We start from the raw sequence: 20,000 nt of genomic DNA on the forward strand, positions 1-20,000 counted from the left end.
ATTGTGTAGACTCTATTATGTAATAGCCTACAGATGATTTAACAATCATTTAACTCTAAAGAGCGTAAAATAAAACCAAATGGGTAAGGGTCCATTTGGTTTCATTTTACACTCTCAAGATCTATAAAGACTCATTTGTTTACCAACTCTCCGTCATTTAGCTGGGGACCACCTGGAACCCCCTCAAGGACAACTGATGGTCCCCAGACCACTGTTTGAAAACCACTGCTCTAGCAGGAACGTTCACCTGATATAACACTTAATCCATTGAAGGCTATGAGGCCCATTCTACAAAATGTCTTCTAAATCCTAACAGTTTTCTGCAAATTAGGAGCCTATTGTACGACATAAAGGTAGTGCCACAATTTTTTTTATTTTTCCAGTTTTTCATTGTCTATGAGGTGACAGTACTTCATTAGACAGCCTGGAGTCATTTTTATGGGCAATGGTGTATTAACTTTGTATTTAGGGTTTCTTCCTGGAGGCTGAACCCTTGACAGTCAAACGGGCCAATGAAATAAACAGTAATATAGTGACATCACATTATCAGCCCCTCCCCTAACCCCTCCCCCTTTATCATACAACTACAGCTGTGGGTGCGGCTTCAGTTCAGGTGGATCACCACCCATCACCACCCACCAGGCAAACCAAGGAATACTTAATGAACTGGTGGGCGTGTCCACATAAAAGCATTATTTTAACAAATACTGTACACTTTTTGGAAAAAGTTCTTATTATTATAATAATACCTGATGATCAAGTCTTAGGGTGGAAAAAGATCATGGCACTCCATCTTTAAGCTTGTCTTTAAAATGTACAACTCCAGGATTGTTTTAGGGAGGATTTATTTTCCTCCCTAAAACATGATCATCAGGTAAGCCTACTATATGATTATACTAGGAGGAAGATACATTTTCAGAAAAGTGTACAGAAAGTGTCAAAATGGTGTATGTGTATGTGGACACACCCACCAGTTCATTAGGTATACCTGGTTTTCACCTTGGCACCGCCCACCTGAACGAAAGCCTGCCCACAGCTGTTGTTGATAATGGGGGAGGTGTTATAGGGTTATAATATCACTAAAGGCGTGTATTTCAATTGGGCCTTTTGACTCAAAGGCTTTCAGCTTTCACGAAGAAACCAAATATACACAGGGAAGACACATTTTAATATTCTAACCACACCTGGTGGTCAATTAGAGTAAAATATTGAGTCAATAGACACGTACAAAACAGAAGATGTTACAGTAGACATACTGTAGTACTGTACTGTTGTACTGTATGGCTTTACCTTGATGTCCAGGAACTCTGAGAAGTCTGTTGTCCTCTTCTTACAGCAGGACCAGCCCTGGACACACACACACACACACACACACACACACACACACACACACACACACACACACACACACACACACACACACACACACACACACACACACACACACACACACACACACACACACACACACACACACACACACACACACACACACACACATTGGAGTTACTCAGCAGTGGGTGCGTGAAGAAAAGTGTTATGGTTGTTTAAATGGACGTAATGCTAATTACACCATTAGACCACCAGATGGGTGTTTTTAAATGGGATGTAAAAGCAAAACATTTAAACATTTCCATTACTTAACTTTTTTGTCATTAAGTTAATTAATGTGCACAAAAATGCACTTCAGCTGCAATTTGAGTAATTTTAATTATTTTCTTTAATTTAATGGGGCTATTATGCCATCATTTCCCCCCCCATCTTATCTCACCATGGCTCTCTGCCAAACGATAAGCCTATGCGTGTGGCTGCCTTCAGCCTTCCTCTTTGACATTTGTAAAGCATAATAAAGCACGTTGCATTGCCTTGTTGTTGAAATGTGCTGCACAAAAAAAATAAAAATAATCCTTGCCTTGCCTTGAGTGTAACTTTGTTGGAATTAACTGAAACGTTACAATGTAGATTCGATCTATGCACTATTGTGATTATACAACAGTTACCTTTTAAAAAATCATGTAAACTCAATTTCATTATAACTAATGATATTCTATAGATTTTGTTTTCCGAAAATCGCTAGCCTATAGCAACCCAGCCGACTCAGCACAGCTGATTATTATGTTTAGATTAGGTGTTCCATCATGCTTGTTTAAGCACGGCTAGATGGCTATTTCAACCAATCAGATTTCTTCCTCGAAACTAGCTGTTATTATCGTTTAAGCACGGCTAGATGGCTATTTCAACCAATCAGATTGCCTCCTCGAAACGAGCTGTTGTATAATTGATAGGGATGGACCAATGTATCGGCCAAATATTGGTATCGGACGATATTTTCCCTTACCGATATCGGTGTCGGCAAATAAATCTGACATTAACCGATGGCGGTAGCCGATATTTATCTGTTGTTGTTAAGCATACATGGTGTGTTGGTTATCTGCAGCCTATACCAAACTGTAGTGTAGATTCTGAACATTTATTTCTTGTATTGAAGATGTATTTGTTTCCCTGGCACAAAAGGGGGAAATAAAAACAAAAAACTAAATAAATAAATATATCTGTATCAGTTTTGGCTATATTTAAGCAATATTACACTCAAGGGTGTACTTTAATGCACGTCTGCGGTGCTGCTAGGCATCGCGGAGGCTGAGTAGGGTTGGAGACACTCCGATACCTCACCATGCCTCTCAGCCATTATAAAATACACGGTAACCTGAGACCTCTTGTGGCTTATTGCTTTATTTAAACATCAGTATTGGCATTGGCCAAGAATTTTCATATCGGTCCATTGACCGTCTATGAATGCAGTCATTCATGTTTAATGATGAGTGTTTACCTTGAGAGCGTCATGGAAGATGGGCACTCCTGGATGATGTAGACACGCCTCTAGAAGAGAAGAAATTAAGAGCAGTTTAGGAAACACGCGTACATTATTAACCTAACATGTCAATCACTATGGTGTTACTGTCAGGACGTGTAGTCAGTCAGTCAATGGGCTATATGTATGGCTATATGCCCCTTTATTACTCTATGCTATATGCATAAAGATGAACTCTTCCTACTTCCGGGCTGCTTCCCTACTTCCTTCCTTCACAGGTGTTACAGATGATACTAATGAAGGCTCTGTCCTGTTCCATTTGGGTAAAACAGAGTCAGGGTACTGCTCACACAGTCCCGCCCCCTTTCATGACGACGCCAGGCCTAGGAAATGAATCCCAATGCATTTTTCCCATAGACATTTCAAAAAGTATTTATTTAAAGACCTTTTAAGCGTTGTACGAAGCCAACTTGAGTCGTGACAAATCATGACAACAAATACAATATTTTGGACCAAACAAATAATTACAAAGAAGAAAAACAACAACTAAAGTGTTAGCCTATAACCTGCCGTTTTTTTCTACTTTCAAATTCTTTGTTTGGCCCAAAACATTGTGTTTATTGTCATGATTTGTCACACAAGAGTTGGCTTTGTCCACGGCGTCTTTAAATAAATACTTTCTGAAAAGTCTATGAGGAAAATGAACAGGGATTTCTTTTTCCGGGTCTCTCGAGGGGGCGGGACTGCGGCGCTCTATTGTGCATGTTGGGCTCACTGGAATCACTCTGCTACACCAGTGGGTCTCAGACTCAAAGTATCCTTGAGAGTTCCAAATGGCTCTGTGCAGGTCTGTAACTGTGAGAGTGTACAAATGGAACCAAATGGACCCGTATAGGTCCATTTGGTTCCATTTGTACACTCTCAGAGTTATGGGGTCCTTTGAGAACACTACTGCACAATGAATGGAACAGAGCCTTAATTAGTATCATCGGTAACACCTGTGAAGGATGTAGGGAAGCAGCCTGGAAGTAGGAAGAGTTATTCTGTGTGCAGAGAGCCCATTGCTCACGCATGCGGCACGCACAATAATTGTACAATACTTAGAGCCGTGGACATCGACATTTTAGCATGCTGATTTTCGGAATGGTACATTTAAAATGTATTTCTACGGTAAGCCTAAAGCTGAAAATAGCAGATCTACAAGCCCACAACTCCATCACACTGCGACACGTTGTGTGCTTGTATATCGCCTATTTTTCGGGGGATAATCACTAAACCTACTAAAGGTACTGTAATTTCTAAAATAATCCCCAGGCTGAATCTTTTTTACCTATCTTTAAAAATCTTTAAAGAAAAATGTGAGTTGCAGGAAAATGGTGCTCAGTGTCTATTTCATATATATCTATTTGTGAGGACATTTGGTCCTCGCAAGTAGAGTAACAACACACACACACACACACACACACACACACACACACACACACACACACACACACACACACACACACACACACACACACACACACAATCAGCAGGGTATATGACCTACCTACACTAGTGTACCAGCTGTTTGCGAGGTGATTGTGTGTGTGTGTGTGTGTGTGTGTGTGTGTTCCATAAAAGGTGTGCCAACAGTTGCTGGAAAGGCTCAGTATAGTAATCCCTCCAGTAAGTAACACGTGGCTGACCATGCATGCTGGGAGGCTGGTCTGACTGCCTGGAGCAGTGTTTTTCAACCCTTTACATATCAGGGTCCATTATTTATTCAGCATTTGAGCTGTCGTATAATTCCATATAAATGAAACCAAATTACTAGGCTTAGACTCTCAGACCCACAACTTTGAATATTTTGTTGTCGTTGGATAGGTTTTTATCCACAATTCCATATGTTGGGTATAGGAGAGACAACAGGCAAACGATACAAAAATAAAATAATTTGGATTCTCTAATTGTGTAGACTAAAATGAAGTAATGCAGATGTTTAACAACAATTTAACTCTGGAGAGTGTGAATTTAGCTGGTGACCACCTGGAACTCCCTCAAGGTCTGGTTGAAAACCACTGGCCTGGAGAGATGGCTCTTCATTACATTATCTTATACAGTTTGACTATAGGCCTCGCATGTATCAAGGATTCAACCATTTCAGTTTTCGCCAAGGCCACTTGGAAAGTAATGATACATACACTGAGTACAGATGAAACAATGTCACCTTTCTCTCTCTCTCTGGCCCTGATCTCTGTAATTTTGAATTCGACCTGCCTCCCTCTATCACGCCCCAACACACACACACACACACACACACACACACACACACACACACACACACACACACACACACACACACACACACACACACACACACACACACACACACACACACACACACACACACACACACACGTAGGTATTGACGAGTTATCACATAAACCCACATTAGCTTGTAAGTGTCTGAACTCAAATCGATACTCAGCATGTCCGCCACACACACACAGCAGTTAAGGAACAACTCAGTCAGCTATCTGCATCCACCAAGACATTCATGAAGAGTTGTACTTCTAAACATTGTGGACATTGTTTCTTAGATGTACAATGACACACGAAAAAGGTTAAAACTACAAACAAAAGACCTGCATGGGACTTTGTTAGATATAGACTATTCCAATGATCCATAATGTAAATGTAAATTGTTTGTTTTTATATAAGCCTACCATAGTGGAAAATACATGTTGTTTCAAGGTAATGTTTCAAAGAAAGAATTAATTAGATTCTACATCTGTGTTATTAGTGGACTCACTGGACTGGCAGCTACTATCAGGAGTTAAAGTGGAATCACTGAGATCAAGTAGTCATATAATAGACAGGCTTGATGTACATCTAATTGTGTCTAAGAATGAGTTACATAAAAAGTCAAGACAAATAGGGTCATCATTCTTACCATCATTGTTCTCCTTGGCCTCAAATTTCCCTCCACAACCTTTGTTATAACAGAACAGAGCCATGTTGGCCTAGCAGTTAAAACAGCACTGTAGTTTATAGACTTCTTTGTCTTTATCCTATAATTTTAAGTTCCCTCTATCTTTCTGTCTCTCTCTCTGCCTCGGTCTCTGGTGTGTTTGGTCGTGCTCTTAATCCTGCAATAGAGCTTATAGTTCCAGAACGTTCTCCAGACGAGATGAGGTGACTTCCAGAGAGATCCACGAGGACTGACCGGCTGGCTTCCAGAGTGGAGAGAGAAAGGCCTCTCTCTTGACTTCAGCTGAATGAATGATAAAAATAGCACCTCACCCCCACCCCCTCACCCCCCCATACCTTCTCTCACTCTCACAGCTGTCAAAGCTCATCTAAGGGGGGGATGGTGGGGGCCCGGGAACATTCCCATACTGTCTGTTGCTGCTGGCAGGGGGGCTGCTGTCACTGAGGTGATAGTGGTGTGAGGACACATTTTGTCATTCTAATGCAGTGCTTCTCAAACTGGGGCTTTGAGATTGTTATTATTATTATTAAGCTCAAAACGCTTCACCACTGATTTGATTGATTGAAATATTTATTAACAGTTTGCAGAATTACAGTATATTTCAAGCACAAACTCAATACAAAGACTGTTAACTGTGAGTGGACGACCCAATTAAGCATTACACTTGTTTACAAGAGGGCCCACCTTGTTCAATTCATCAAAACATTTAGAGACGTACAAATAGACACTTCTATATGGCCAAAGAACAGAACAGGAATTCATCATAAAAATATATACAACCCAAAGAAGAATTATGACGGTCTTAACAGTAACGCACTTTTGTAGACAAACTCACACAAACTGAACATTGATATATAGAAAGCACAATTATATTTGTTTCTGACTGCTTTTTAAAGCGTCCATTTAAAGCAGTTTAAGATACTTGAGCTTTTAATTAAAAGCGTGCAAAACATTGGGTGCAACAACAGCTTTAGAAGAAATGAAGACATCTCCCCCGACTTCCCAGAGGGACTCTTTGAATGATTTCAGAAAACAAGCACATGGTTTCATCACCACCACACCAGAACTTCTCCTAACGCTCCCACTGGGGCTGGTAGTAACGGCTTTGGGCTATTATAGGCCTATAGCTTATAACTCATTAGCTGAAAACATTAAACAAATAAAAATGCTGTACAAGTACATATCCTGCTTGCTTCTAACCTATAGTTGGCATTCAGTTAGCAGTGGTGGAAAGTAACATTTACTCAAGTACTCATGTACTTAAGTACAATCACGTTGAGGTACTTTTACTGGAGTATTTCCAATTTTACTTCTACTCCACTACATCTCTGACTCAGAGGTCATTGGTCCAACAATGACAACCTACCTCAAAGCCTAACCATAACCGTGAGCATGGAGCAACCGCATGTTCGCCAACCTTAACGCATGTTCGCCAACCTTAACGCATGTTCGCCAACCTTAACGCATGTTCGCCAACCTTAACGCATGTTCGCCAACCTTAATTAACGCATGTTCGCCAACCTTAATCCAGTCGCCAACCTTAACGCATGTTCGCCAACCTTAATCCGGTCGCCAACCTTAATGCATGTTCGCCAACGTTAATCCAGTCGCCAACCTTATTAACCTAATTGCATGTCGGACCAATGACCAATGTCGGAAAAGCGTACTTTACTGAAAACTTTAGTTACTAGTTACATTGTAGATTTTGATTATTTTTTATATAACATAGGCTACAAGCTACATTAACCATTTAATATACTTAGCCATATACATTTCAGCCATTTGAAAATAGCCGATCTACAAAACGAAGTTCACAATGCGTCGCATCAGATCTGCTATTTTCAAAAGATTTCTATACATTTGAAAACTTGAAATGGGACATTCTGTATAATGAGTATACGTTCTACTTTTGGTATTTTAAGTACATTTTGAATTTGATGCCAATACTTTTGTACTTTAACTCAACATATTGAATTCCAGACTTTTACTTGTAACAGAGTAGTTCTACATTGCAGTATTGATATGCCTATAGGTTTTCCACCATGCACTGACTCTCCCAGAGGTCATCGCCATATTGGCTGGATGGTGGACATTTCTGGAGACTTGACATTTAGTAAGTGGTTCTTATGATCAAAATAAGAACATTACTGTATAATGGTGTGTATAACAGAACAACTAAAACTTGACCAAGTATTTGCCAGTATGGACATGTTGGTGACCCCTGTGACCTATAACAAGAGGCTGGCCAGAACTGAAGGCAAGGAGGCCAAGAAGAAGAAGCAACATAATCCTTGGATAATTATTTTATAGATATTATATTAGTTTGGCTGATTTGGGGAACAGACTTGATTTAAAGATGGAGTGCTGTGATTTTTTTCCACCCTAAAACATGATCATCAGGTATTATTATGAGGAAGATCTTTAAAAAAAAAAAGTGTACAGTATTATGTTGTTGGTACAGAAAACACTGCGAGAGAAGGCAGGCGTGTCAACTGCACTCTGTTACTTACCGGTAATAAGCTCACTGACACTATCTAAGCGCCAGACAGCTCTTAAGGCCTTATTCACACGTATCAAACGAATGTTCTGTGCTCTATGTGTTAATAGCTGCCACAATGCAATTCCAATGGGAGTCACATGGTTTGACCAAACATTTGTGTTTGATTGCCTATTGCTGCCTCAAACACAAATGTTTGGTCAAACCATGTGACACCCATTGGAATTGCATTGTGGCAGCCATAATGTTAATGTGAATGGGCTCATGGGTATAATACATTTAATTTATTGTATTGTAGCGACTCGTGACTCGAGTGGACTCGGTGGGGATAGAGTCCCGACTCCCTTGGTCCGACACAGAGTCAAATTATGGGTGAGACATGCAGTCAATTAAAATGTGGACTCGAGACCGGAATCGAGATGAGTCAAGGACTCGAGTACTACTGTACAACACAACACTATAGTCAACGGCAACGCTTCAACTCCACTCAAGTGTACATCTGTTTCGTCCTCACCTTTACATAAACCACTGGTAAAAAAAAGAAATTAAGCCAAAAAATCCCAATGTGAATTGTGTCCTTCTGAAGCAAAAACGCCGAAATCACATGTGCAACAAATAACTGATAGGCTGCTATGGTGGAGCAATTATTGTCTGCTAATGTTTTAGAGGTATAATGTCTTCAATTTCACCTCGCCCTCAGCCTCTAAGAGCAAACATTCTGGAGGATATGATGAAAGTGAAATTACAATCTAAAACATTTCATTTGAATTAGAAATTAATATTAAGATAACGGCAGTGCTAGAGAATTATTAGGAGTAAATATGTCAATAAATTATTAATTAGCACAATAAACAAGTTTTCTCGTTTAGAAATGGTGTAACTCTAAGATCAACTTTTAGTCTTGTTCTTTATGCCACCATTTCCAAGCTCCGAAAGAAAATGGACAGAAAAAAGATCAAACGTCATTATTTAGCAACTTCTAACCACTTAAAATAAACAAAAACTCGACACGTAGGAATGGAAAATGACTCTTTATTTCTTCCAAAAAAAAGAGAAAGAAAGAAAATCTCTATAATAAACAAATATATATACCACTGTAAAATAAAAGCCCATGATTTATTTCATTTTGTATAAGTGAAAACATTTCTTTGCCTTTCCATGCTTTGATACAATCCATATTATGTCTGCATTTAAATAAATAGAAAAACAAAATGTACAAAGAGATTTGTTGGGGGGGGGGGGGGGGGGGGGGGCGGGAGACAGAGTAGAGAGATAGAAAGATAGAAGCGCCAGACATTTTTAAAAAGGTGAATTTTGGCATTGTTTTGACAATCCACTACGGGACCCTGATGTATGTTAGAACGGGGGGAGGGCCGGCGCCTGTCCATTCACCCCACACACCCACCCCGCTGAGAAGTAAATACACTGCTGTTATTACAACGCTAATATCATTCAATGTTCCATCAGAAAAATAAACGGATAAATGCTAAATAACGTAACTGCAGATTATGTATGAGAGTATGTGTGTAAAAGCTATGTGTTTGTTGGTATGTATTATGTGTGTAATGCAGGTCTTTTTAAGTGTCTGTTTGTGTGTGTGTGTGTGTGTGTGTGTGTGTGATCTCTATATACAGAACTGTGAGGCAGCAATCCAAGGGTTTCTTATCGAAAAACATTGATGTAGAGAAGAAAAGAAAACAGAACGTGCACAATAGGGTCTTTGATTCGACACAATCACCTCACCGGCAAACAAAACAAAACAAAACAAGGGGAATCAATCCCCTAGAAGCCATCCGTCATCAACGCACTCCACTCACACACCTGTCCATTTGTCCGTGTCTCTCTTTTTTGACATGAAATCAATCTCCGTTCAGTTAATCTCTCTTCCAAAACAAAGCATAAAGCCACCACCAGGTGGTGCCACACCAGCGTGGGTGGGGGAACACATATTGTATATAAATCCACAGGACACATTATTGTCATTTGGCTGCAGTAACAAATGTGACATCTTTGGAGAAAATAAGTAACGAATAAGAAGAAAACAAAGTTTGGTGCTCATTTTTGCTACAGCGGCTCATCTTTCAATACAAAACCCTCCGTCCCAAAAATCTGTTTATCAATGACATAAAAAAAAAAAAGTTGGCCTGTAGCCCTGTACAAGACTTCAAAATGACCCAGAGTCAGAATCCTCCTAGTGCCGTCTATTCAACCTTTCTAGCCTTGTTGGTCCTCCCTTAAAGTGGGTTAACAAGAGGAGATCATTGTCATCATCATTATCATAATTATCATCATACTCATTTCATGCTTTTCTGGGGGAAGGAACAACAAACGTCAACGACAATATACTGTAACCGTGCACTCTCTGACACCAGACCAGAGAGAGAGAGAGCTAGAGAGAGTGAGAGAGCAGTTCACCTAAGGGGAGACAACCTGCTGGTAATATGGGGCTCAGTAACATTAGCTGCACTAGTCTGCGTTTCTCTTTGTCTGTGACGCTCGAGATGAAAGCTTACAAGACAAGACAACTGTAGGCGTACACACACGCGCAAAGCCCTCTCCTCTGACGAGCATCAACGCAGAAGGTTTGCAGGGGTTTTATGCATCCCCCTGAACCAGACAAAGAAAAGATGTGAAGGGCGTGTGAGCGTCGATGATGCTCTTGTTAAAACCTCCACAACCGCTGCTTTCTTGACGTGTGTCCTTGTGGAAGGAAGGACACACATTAGCACGTGTTCCACAGCCAGAGTCCATATTCTGGTGGGATCGCTAAGCCCCCACAAAGAATAGCAGATCTACAAGCTGGGGGTAGCGTTCAAAGTACAGTTCTCTGAGACTAGTGCAAGTGGTTAAGCCCTCAAAGATGCTCCGGCGGAGCTGCATGCTGCGTTCGAAACGCTAAAACAAAGTGATTGCGCGGCCGGGGCCAAGCATGCAGCGCTGCAGACGTGAAGCCGAGTGAGACGTCGATAGAAGATTATCAGCGGAATTAAGTGGGGATATTTAACAGGACGGTTGCTTTGATAGTTTCTGGCACCGTAAGCCACGGAAAAGGAGGCAAGGAAAGATGTTACTTCACCAGTATAGTCTCTCTCTCTTGCTCTCTCTCTCTTTCCTGACACTTTCCGTCCATTTGGATCCAGCTCAAACACAACAGGCAGGACTGGATTCCATGCATCGACAAGAACAACAACATCAACCACCAGTTATTAACAAAGGAGAGGAGAAAAATAGAAAAGAGGGCAAATAAAAATTAATAACTGACCAAGCGGAATACGGGACATGGATTAATGTGAGAAGGGGGAAGTAATGCTGTGCTCATTGAAAACGTTCCCCCATGTACCTTAAAAAGCACAACTCCAGAGTCATTTTTTTTAAACAGGCCTGGATAACTGCAGTTGCAAATAATTTGTATAGTGTTTGGCACTTTTTGGGGGTTTAGAGGAACAGCGGGTTGGGGTTTTAACAGATCTCAGCCACGTTGACTTCTTTGCTTTTCTGCGATTGTCACTAAGCGTGCCGTCTTATCTGATGAACCTCGCCCCTTGACGCTCGAAAAACAAAGAAAAAGTATAATCACAAAAACAAAGGGTGTTTAAACCCCAAGACCACAAACTGTCCACATCTTAAGGCCTGAACACACTCATTTACTATAGATTGTTCAGGGCAGTGATGACCTGTCAGGCACCGGCCGCCGGCACACCTCTAAAAGTCTAACTCAGGCTAAAAATTTACACACTGCGTTAAAATCAAACCCCCGTGAGGCAGACATTTTGGCTCATAGGCGACGTAATGTGGAACATCAACTGTGCAGGCTGTGAGCCGCTTGGCTTCACACCTCCTCACATTTACAACAGCTCACACACCGTTGCCTTGGACACCGGATGCTCGTCAGCCGAGTAGAAATGCCCAGAGGTAAGACCTCCTACTATACTGCATGAGCCATAGCACAGTATAGGAACTAGTTCCACATTTCATCAAACACACATTTAAGGACAATGTTTTTTTCTTTTTTTTGTCCTTAATGATTGAACTGAGCCATTTTGGCACCGATACGCAAGACGGTACATTTTGAGCGCCGATGGTTGAGGGTGCGTGAGCCCGGTGCAAAGGCTGCTTGCAGAAGCTTTGGAAACTTCCAGCTGTAAGCACCATAGAGTTATGCATAATCTAGAGCCCCATCCGACAGCCCCGCCCCCACTGTTCATTTCAATGGAAGTTGCTCAGTGGCGTTTGAAGGACCCGGAAGAACGCTCTACTTCTGCATTTTTCCGATTTGGAGCCAACGAGCCCTCAGTATTAAACCCCAGCTGCGCAGGGTTTACTCGTGCTAAATGCAGGGGCAAAAACCGCCCGCCTGCAGTTCCAGCTTTGGCCAGTAGAGTTTGGCAGCTTCAACGTTGGCCAGCCGCTCTGGGGGCTTGGTAGGCAACCACCAGAGGAGTGGCGTCCATTTTAAATTCCCGGGGGAGAGGATCCAATACATCCATATTTTTTTGTTTAGGGACACAGGGTGTCCTGTGGGTTGTTGGCAACGCTAGATCCACAATCCATTGTTCTAAGAACAGGTGCAACAACAGAGAAAACAGACCTTCTGTTCCTTTGGACAGACATGCTGTTTGACCGTCTAGTGCTGCCCAGACATGAGAGAGAATCACCCGTACACGGAGTCCAAAATGCTAACAACGGCTTCCGCAATCTGATTAGACGCGTTGTTGCATTTCGCGATGGAAAGGTAACCCCTAAAACTAAGGTTTTATTGTCACCTGCCAAACGTGTACTGGTAAGATAAACACTTGTCCAGACACAATGCAGCAGCCTGTCCCACCCTGTCTAATAATGTCTTAGTAGATTGCCGTAATTTCATACAACTTCCTCATTCATTACCGAGCCTGTTACGGAAGAGCAAACCAGCAATTATCAAGTCGTGCATATCGCTGCATTATGCAGTACAGTGCAGTGCAGTACAGTACAGTGCAGTACATCTCCGTTTCAGCCAGGCAAACATAATCGCTGTCTAAGTTTGACTGTCCAGTCGCGTGGTGGTGGTGGTTTGAATCCGGCTGACATCTCTGTGACATCGGGAGGTGGAGGTGGCCATTAAATGGGACTTCCCTGACCTACATTTTAGGACAGAGAAACTAGGCATATAGAGCTTACAACTACTGTACCTACTGTACAACTACTGTAACTACTGTACCACCACCTGACCCTGAAGCAATGCCGAAGGCAAGAGAGCACCTGGTGCCTGGGGATTGGACACACACACACACAGACACACAGTCAGAAAGGAGCCAGACTGTAGAGCTAGACTCCTTGAAAAAGAATACCTCCTGTACAGTGCAGTAGGTAACAGAGAGATAGAGATAGAGACAGATATTATAGGGCAGAGTTTCACTAGATAGATACACAGGCAGAAGACATGGGTGCCTAAAAGCTTAAAAACGAAAAACAAAGACTGCGATGAAAAATAACCAACACCGACCTATCCAACGAGCTTGAAACTTGACTGATGGAAGTTGATAATGTAGAGAGAAATCGGCTTATTGACTTAATTTGCATTTTATTTACACATCAGACTACAGTACACTAGAGATAGAAGAGTGGTGTTTAGAGGACGTGAAGAAGAATGAGACTGGACATAACTTTCTCTGATATGACGTGAAAAAACGTATCAACCACTTTCAGTCTTTTCCGAGGCACACAGATTTTCAGAGCACTGTAAAGATATCAGTAGACAAATACTAGTAGACAAAGTACTGCAAAAGTGTCTGGACAAAATGTTATTATTCAAAAAACACGTAGGTGGTCACGTTTTGTTTGGGTGGCTGGTGTTCATTCATTCCACCCTGATGATAATTAAAGTAAGATTGTTCAGTTCCCCCGTGGAGACCCTGTTAGCTCTGTGCTGCTGTAGGTACTGTATGTACAGTAGCCACTGGCTTCACCACTCGTTTTAAACCATCAAATAAACCATGGAAATAAATCCCATGTGGCTGCCCGGCACTCGCAAAAACACATCGTAACACTACATACATAGGAAGGGTTAATAATCACGAATCATATCAAGTTCACTGTAAATCCCAAAGTATCCCGTTTCTACACTGAAATGACCTTCCTCTCATCCTGCCATGTGACTAGTCAACTTCAGTGTAAAGATTTCTTGCATGTGCATTTTGCAACAAAAAATAGACCTTTTTTTAAATGTATTTTTTACAAAAACAAATAATTCTAATAATAGTAGTAATAGGAACTAAAAACCTAGCATATCGATTATCAAACTCATTGGCGTTACATTTTTGTTAAAGAAATTTACACTTTTGTTAGACCCTCAGAAATAGCCCTCTGTGGAAACCCTTCACACACACACACACACACACACACACACACACACACAGGTGTGTGGGTGATGATAGCATACTGACTTTAAAACACACACAAACAAACCGGTCAGAAAACAATGGCAACAAATGCTTTGGCTGAGGAATGGCCCAAATAACCCATCAGGGTCAAATATTATGTTCCTTCAAACACCACAGCCACTGGCTGAGGCCACACCCACAGGTAAATCAAAAGCAGGCACAGATCACCCCCCCATACACACACACACACACACACACACACACACACACACACACACACACACACACACACACACACACACACACACACACACACACACCCCAGCAGATGGACACAAGCAGACAAATAGAGAAGTGAGCTGTCAGAGAACAACCACAGATACACACGGATAAGCTGGGGGCCGGGCAGGAGAATAAATTAAAAGTAAAAAAAAAGAAAAGAAAATGCAGCAATGTCATCTGTGAATCAAATCAATCAAATCAACTGGCCTACATGATTCTAGGCTGTACTATTCATGTCTCAATTTGTGGCACTGATTAGGGGGGAGACGAAAGCGGCAGCATCGCTAGGCAACTGTTGTCCCCATGAAGCAGATAGCGCCACAGTGTGTACCTCTAGCAAAATGACAACAGCGTGTGAGTGACTGCCACACCTATCTTGAATAATGTCACGACGAAAAGCTCTGCGGCTACCACTTACAATAACTGGGTCTACGAGTGAACGGTACGGTGATGTGGGGGTTGGACATTTAAGAGAGGGCGGAGCGGATTAAAAAAAGAATTACAAAGATATAATACAGATCCAAAAGATATGGATATACGCGGCCGACAGACGACCATCTCTAGACCGCTCGTTGATTGGGACGGACACGGGCGGCCAATGGGGACAGGGGACGAACGCAGACAGCCAATGAAGACAGGGGACGGACGCAGACAGCCAATGAGGAGAGGGGGGAGGAGAGTGAACACCTTGCTCTGAAAGGTTTCCACCATGTCTGAAACAACTGTGACACGCACACGCACACACACACACACACACACACACACACACGCACACGCACACGCACACGCACACGCACACGCACACGCACACGCACACGTGTCCTCAGGACGAATAGCACCAGCATGAAATAAAGCTAATTCTGCACCCGCCCAAAAAACCTTAACCAATCACAGAGGAAAGGATTTCTACTTTATCTCTTTCTCTCTCGCCCAGATTCTCTTGCTATGAGACTTTACCCCATCGATAGGATTATAAGTGAACTGCACACACACACACACACACACATACACACACACACACACAGTTGTTTCAGACACCGTGACTATCATCCGTCCTGTGTTCGTCCTCCCCTCTTCTCTCCATCGGCATGTCGTCCGTCCGTCGGTGCTCTTCGTGTCTTCTGTCCGTCTTTCGTGGTTTTTCAGGTTTTTGTGTCTTTTTTGCTCGTTCCAGTTGTCCGTCTATCACCCGTCCCATGGCTCTGCGTGCATGTTTCTCCTGTCTGTCTGTCTGTCTGTCGTTTGTTCGTTTGTCGCGTTTGGCACTCTGCTTCTCCCCTGATGGCTCCTCTACATGAACTGCATCTGTAGAGACAGACAGACAGACAGACAGACAGACAGACAGACAGACAGACAGACAGACAGACAGACAGACAGACAGACAGACAGACAGACAGACAGACAGACAGACAGACAGACAGACAGACAGACAGACAGACAGACAGACAGACAGACAGACAGACAGACAGACAGACAGACAGACAGACAGACAGAATTTCAGAAACATTTTGAGCATCTCAGAACATCTGTAGCTGACGTTTTTAACTCAAATCTTTGCTTCTGGGAGGTCCCTGGAACAACATATTTTCAGATGGGGGGTCGGCGACCAATTACTTATATATTTTTGGGGGTCCTTGACATGAAAATGTTTGAAAACGACTGATACAGAAACATGGGTTTTCAGAAAACTGTCAGGATTTAGAAGACATTTGTAGAAACGCCTCAGGTCTAAATGGGTTCATGGATATCTAGGTGTTGTTTGAGATAGCAGACCATGGTATCCGGAATGCTCGCCTTAAAACACACTCGCCTTCGTTTTTTCCGCCAACCTCATGTCGACCGCTCACTCGGTGCGGCGGTTCTTGTATTCTTGTATTTGTTTTACTGAGAATAAGGTTAGAAATAGGTTTAGAGTTAGGCAGTTTTACTGAGGTTAAGGTTAGGAATAAGGTTAGGTTTTAACCGTTTAAGCATAGTTTACTCAGGTTACGTTTAGGAATAGCAGGCTGAGCAGTTCCACCGGCTGTACGCCCGGGTCGACTGTGTTTTGAGACGAGATTTCCAGTATTCCAGACCATAACAGCAGGCTGTATAGTGTATATCCACAAGAATGTATGCTGAACATTTCAGTGCTTAAATTCTCCATACTTTAGTACAGTGGTTTTCAACCAGTGGTCCTTGAAGGGGTTCCAGGTGGTCCCCAGCTAAATGAAAAACTGAAAAACTGAAAAACTGTAACCAAATGGACCCTTATTAGTTCCTTAACTGTTGAGTGTAAAATGAAACTGGTTTCATTTTAAAATGGACCCTTATTAGTTCCTTAACTGTTGAGTGTAAAATGAAACTGGTTTCATTTTACGCTCTCAAGAGATAAATGATTAAACATCTGCATTACTTAACACTAGCATGTCTGAGAGGTCATTTTGACCGTTTTTTTTTAGATTTATTATCTTTGCCTATGAAGCTTTCAGAAGCTTTCCCTTCCATCTTCATCCATCACCATTCCATCATCTCAGAAATGTTTGACATCTGAAAAAAATTCTAAAACTGCAGATCTGCAAGTGTGTAGACCTGCTACTTTTGAGACTTTTTAATTTGAATCATGTCTGTCTCTGAGTGTGAGTGCGAGTGCGCGTGCGTGCGTGTGTGTGTACGTGCGCTACCTGGGCTCCTGGCATGGGTGCGAAGGGGTTAGTGGGTCTGAGGACGGGTTGGTTGTACATCATGGGCTGAGGAGCCATTACCTGAACCCCTCCCATCTGACCCATCTGAGTAGGGACCTGGAGAGAGAGGGGGGCGAGAGAGAGAGAGAGAGAGGGAGAGTGAGAGAGAGAGAAGGAGAGTGAGAGAGAGAGAGAGAGAGAGCAGGAGATAAAGAATGCAATGGAGGTAGAACGAAAGACAAGAGGGAGATATATTAATGCAAAGTATCACTGTGTGTGTGTGTGTATGTATGTGTGTGCGTGCGTGCGTATGCGTGTGCGTGCATATACTCGTGGTTGAGATGCTATGCCTGGCAGCTATGACTTTTAAACTTTCTTTGTAAGTGCTGACAAGACACAAATGATTAATTATCACAAACTCAGGAAAGGGAGAAAATAAAAGCTGGCCACAGAATCTTTCCCCTATTATCACCACGTTTATTAAAACTGCTAAATCATTTAAAGTCAGGGGACCTTTTCTCTAGCAGGGTCCACTTGAAAACCCCCAAAGTGTGTGTATTTAAAATTCATGCATTTTCAGAGCATGTTTATTTTATTTCGCCTAATCCTTCAGGCAGTTTAGTTTTTCCAAAATATAAAATAAATAGTAAAATACATAAAAGAATAAATGTATGCTTTGGATGTACTTGTTGGAAGTCATTTTGAACATGCACGGTAACATCAGACCTAAATATACCCTTGAACTTCTCCAGTAGCCATTGGCACTGGCCACCCACACACAGTTCTGCCTCTTATGTTGAAAAACTCAAAGAAATGTATTGATGTGATTTGGGTGTTTGAGTTTCTCACTTGCAGGTCGAAGTCGACAATACCTGTGTGGTGTTATGGTGGTGTCTTATATGTATGGGTTATCTCACTAACAATAGGATCCAGCAGGAAAAGACGCACATATAAAAATACATATACGTAGGTGAGAGAGGAGGAGATGAAGTTCGCCCACCAGGTCTTAAGCTCCAAGCTTTTATTTCATGAAGAGAATACAACGTATTCCTGATGAAGAGCCGAAACGTTGTATTCTCTTCATGAAATAAAAGTTTGGAGCTCAAGGTGTGCGAAGTTCATCTCCTCTTATCTCACCAACAGCATCATATCCACCACACTGTCCCAACCACCACAGTCTATGGTCTCATTCTGGACATTTTTTTTTTTTAGTTTTAGTCGGTGATAAAAAGGTGTTTGTGTTTTAGTCAAAGGAATTAACACTGGTCACACATCGCATCACAGAGGGGGGGGGGGTCCCTGGAACAACATATTTTCAGATGGGGGTCAGCGGCCAATGACATACATCTTAGGGGGTCCTTGACCTTGACATGAAAATGTTCAGGATTTAGAAGACATTTGTAGAATCTGGTCTCAGGTCTAAATGGGTTAAGTGGTTAAATAAAAAAAACATGAGCAGTTACTTGCACAAGTTTTGTGTGTGTGTGTGTGTGTGTGTGTGTGTGTGTGCGGGTGTGTGCTGGCTCACCATTCCATAAACAGGCACTTGTGGTGTTGTCATGGGGAATGCCATGGGGGCCGGGGCCTGTTAGGGTCGATAGATAGAAAAAACAAAAATAAGCAACTCCGAAACACACACAGCCAGTCATGATTACCACAACAAACCAAACCACATCGGTGGGCCAGACTCACTCCCTCACTCCTGCAATCACGTTTTCAGAGAGAGAGAGAGAGAGAGAGAGAGAGAGTTTCCATTGTGTTTGCATTGACACAGACACATTTGAAATCTGAAGTTTTTTTGTATATTATTCTAAATCGTTTTGGGGAAAATGCTCCCAATTGTCTCAAATGTTACGGCAAAATCTGTTTGTTTCAAAAAGCTTCATACCGTTGCCAAACATGTATAGTAGGCTATACGCTGCGATGTGACGTAGCTCTCTCATGCTGTACCCCCTCCAACTGCTACCCTACACACTTTCCGCATTTCTTTTTTTCAAATTGTTTTCTGTATGTTTTGGCACTTGCTTTGGCAATGTAAAAGTAGGTTTTCTCATGCCAACAAAACTCCATTGAATTGAACTGAATTAAGATGGAGAGAAACGTATAATAGATCAGATTTCCCACTCCGAATACTGCACATAGTATAACAGAACCACAGTAGACGGAGGAAGCAAAAGGAGCAGTGCTCACCTGAGCTCCAAGAGTGACGCATATGTTTTACAATGCCCTACATACTTTTCATGAATCTATTCACTACATCTGTCGAAGCCTCCAATCTGGCACGACGGGGCGCACAGAAGAGACAGAACCGCTGCGGAACACACACACTGAAGAGAAACGGAGGAAGCAACCGTTAGCGAGTCCAAAAAGACCAGGAAAACAGCGCCGCATGCTGCGTATGCGAGGGAGGGGA

General features: G+C 42.2%; 2 protein-coding genes and 1 long non-coding RNA gene across 9 annotated transcripts in view; all 3 read right to left on the reverse strand.

The window, feature by feature from the left end:
- The window catches only part of LOC310875240 (cysteine and histidine-rich domain-containing protein 1), a 12,994-nt gene extending 6,972 nt beyond the window's left edge, over positions 1–6,022 (reverse strand). For both annotated transcript variants that reach the window (XM_083788418.1, XM_083788417.1), the window contains exons 1-3: positions 5,748–6,022; positions 2,831–2,880; positions 1,291–1,347 (exon numbers count right to left, since the gene is read on the reverse strand). In XM_083788418.1, coding sequence (XP_083644544.1) covers positions 1,291–1,347; positions 2,831–2,880; positions 5,748–5,811 — 171 coding nt within the window. In that variant the 5' untranslated portion in view covers positions 5,812–6,022. The remainder of the gene's footprint in view (positions 1–1,290; positions 1,348–2,830; positions 2,881–5,747) is intronic.
- Positions 6,023–9,299: 3,277 nt separating this feature from the next.
- Positions 9,300–13,451, reverse strand: LOC310875890. Its single transcript, XR_014570696.1, has 2 exons — positions 10,807–13,451; positions 9,300–10,764 (listed from the first exon to the last, which is right to left on the reverse strand). It is a non-coding gene; the product is annotated as an uncharacterized lncRNA (long non-coding RNA).
- A 372-nt stretch (positions 13,452–13,823) lies between these two features.
- LOC310875888 (phosphatidylinositol-binding clathrin assembly protein) overlaps positions 13,824–20,000 on the reverse strand; it is a 103,033-nt gene continuing 96,856 nt past the window's right edge. For all 6 annotated transcript variants that reach the window (XM_083789320.1, XM_083789318.1, XM_083789316.1 and 3 more), the window contains 3 exons: positions 19,116–19,172; positions 17,588–17,704; positions 13,824–16,229 (listed from right to left, as the gene is read on the reverse strand). In XM_083789320.1, the coding sequence (XP_083645446.1) occupies positions 16,215–16,229; positions 17,588–17,704; positions 19,116–19,172 (189 nt within the window). In that variant the 3' untranslated portion in view covers positions 13,824–16,214. The remainder of the gene's footprint in view (positions 16,230–17,587; positions 17,705–19,115; positions 19,173–20,000) is intronic.

This window comes from Protomyctophum parallelum (assembly GCF_964188405.1).
Source record: "Protomyctophum parallelum genome assembly, chromosome: 18".
Taxonomy (NCBI): domain Eukaryota; kingdom Metazoa; phylum Chordata; class Actinopteri; order Myctophiformes; family Myctophidae; genus Protomyctophum; species Protomyctophum parallelum.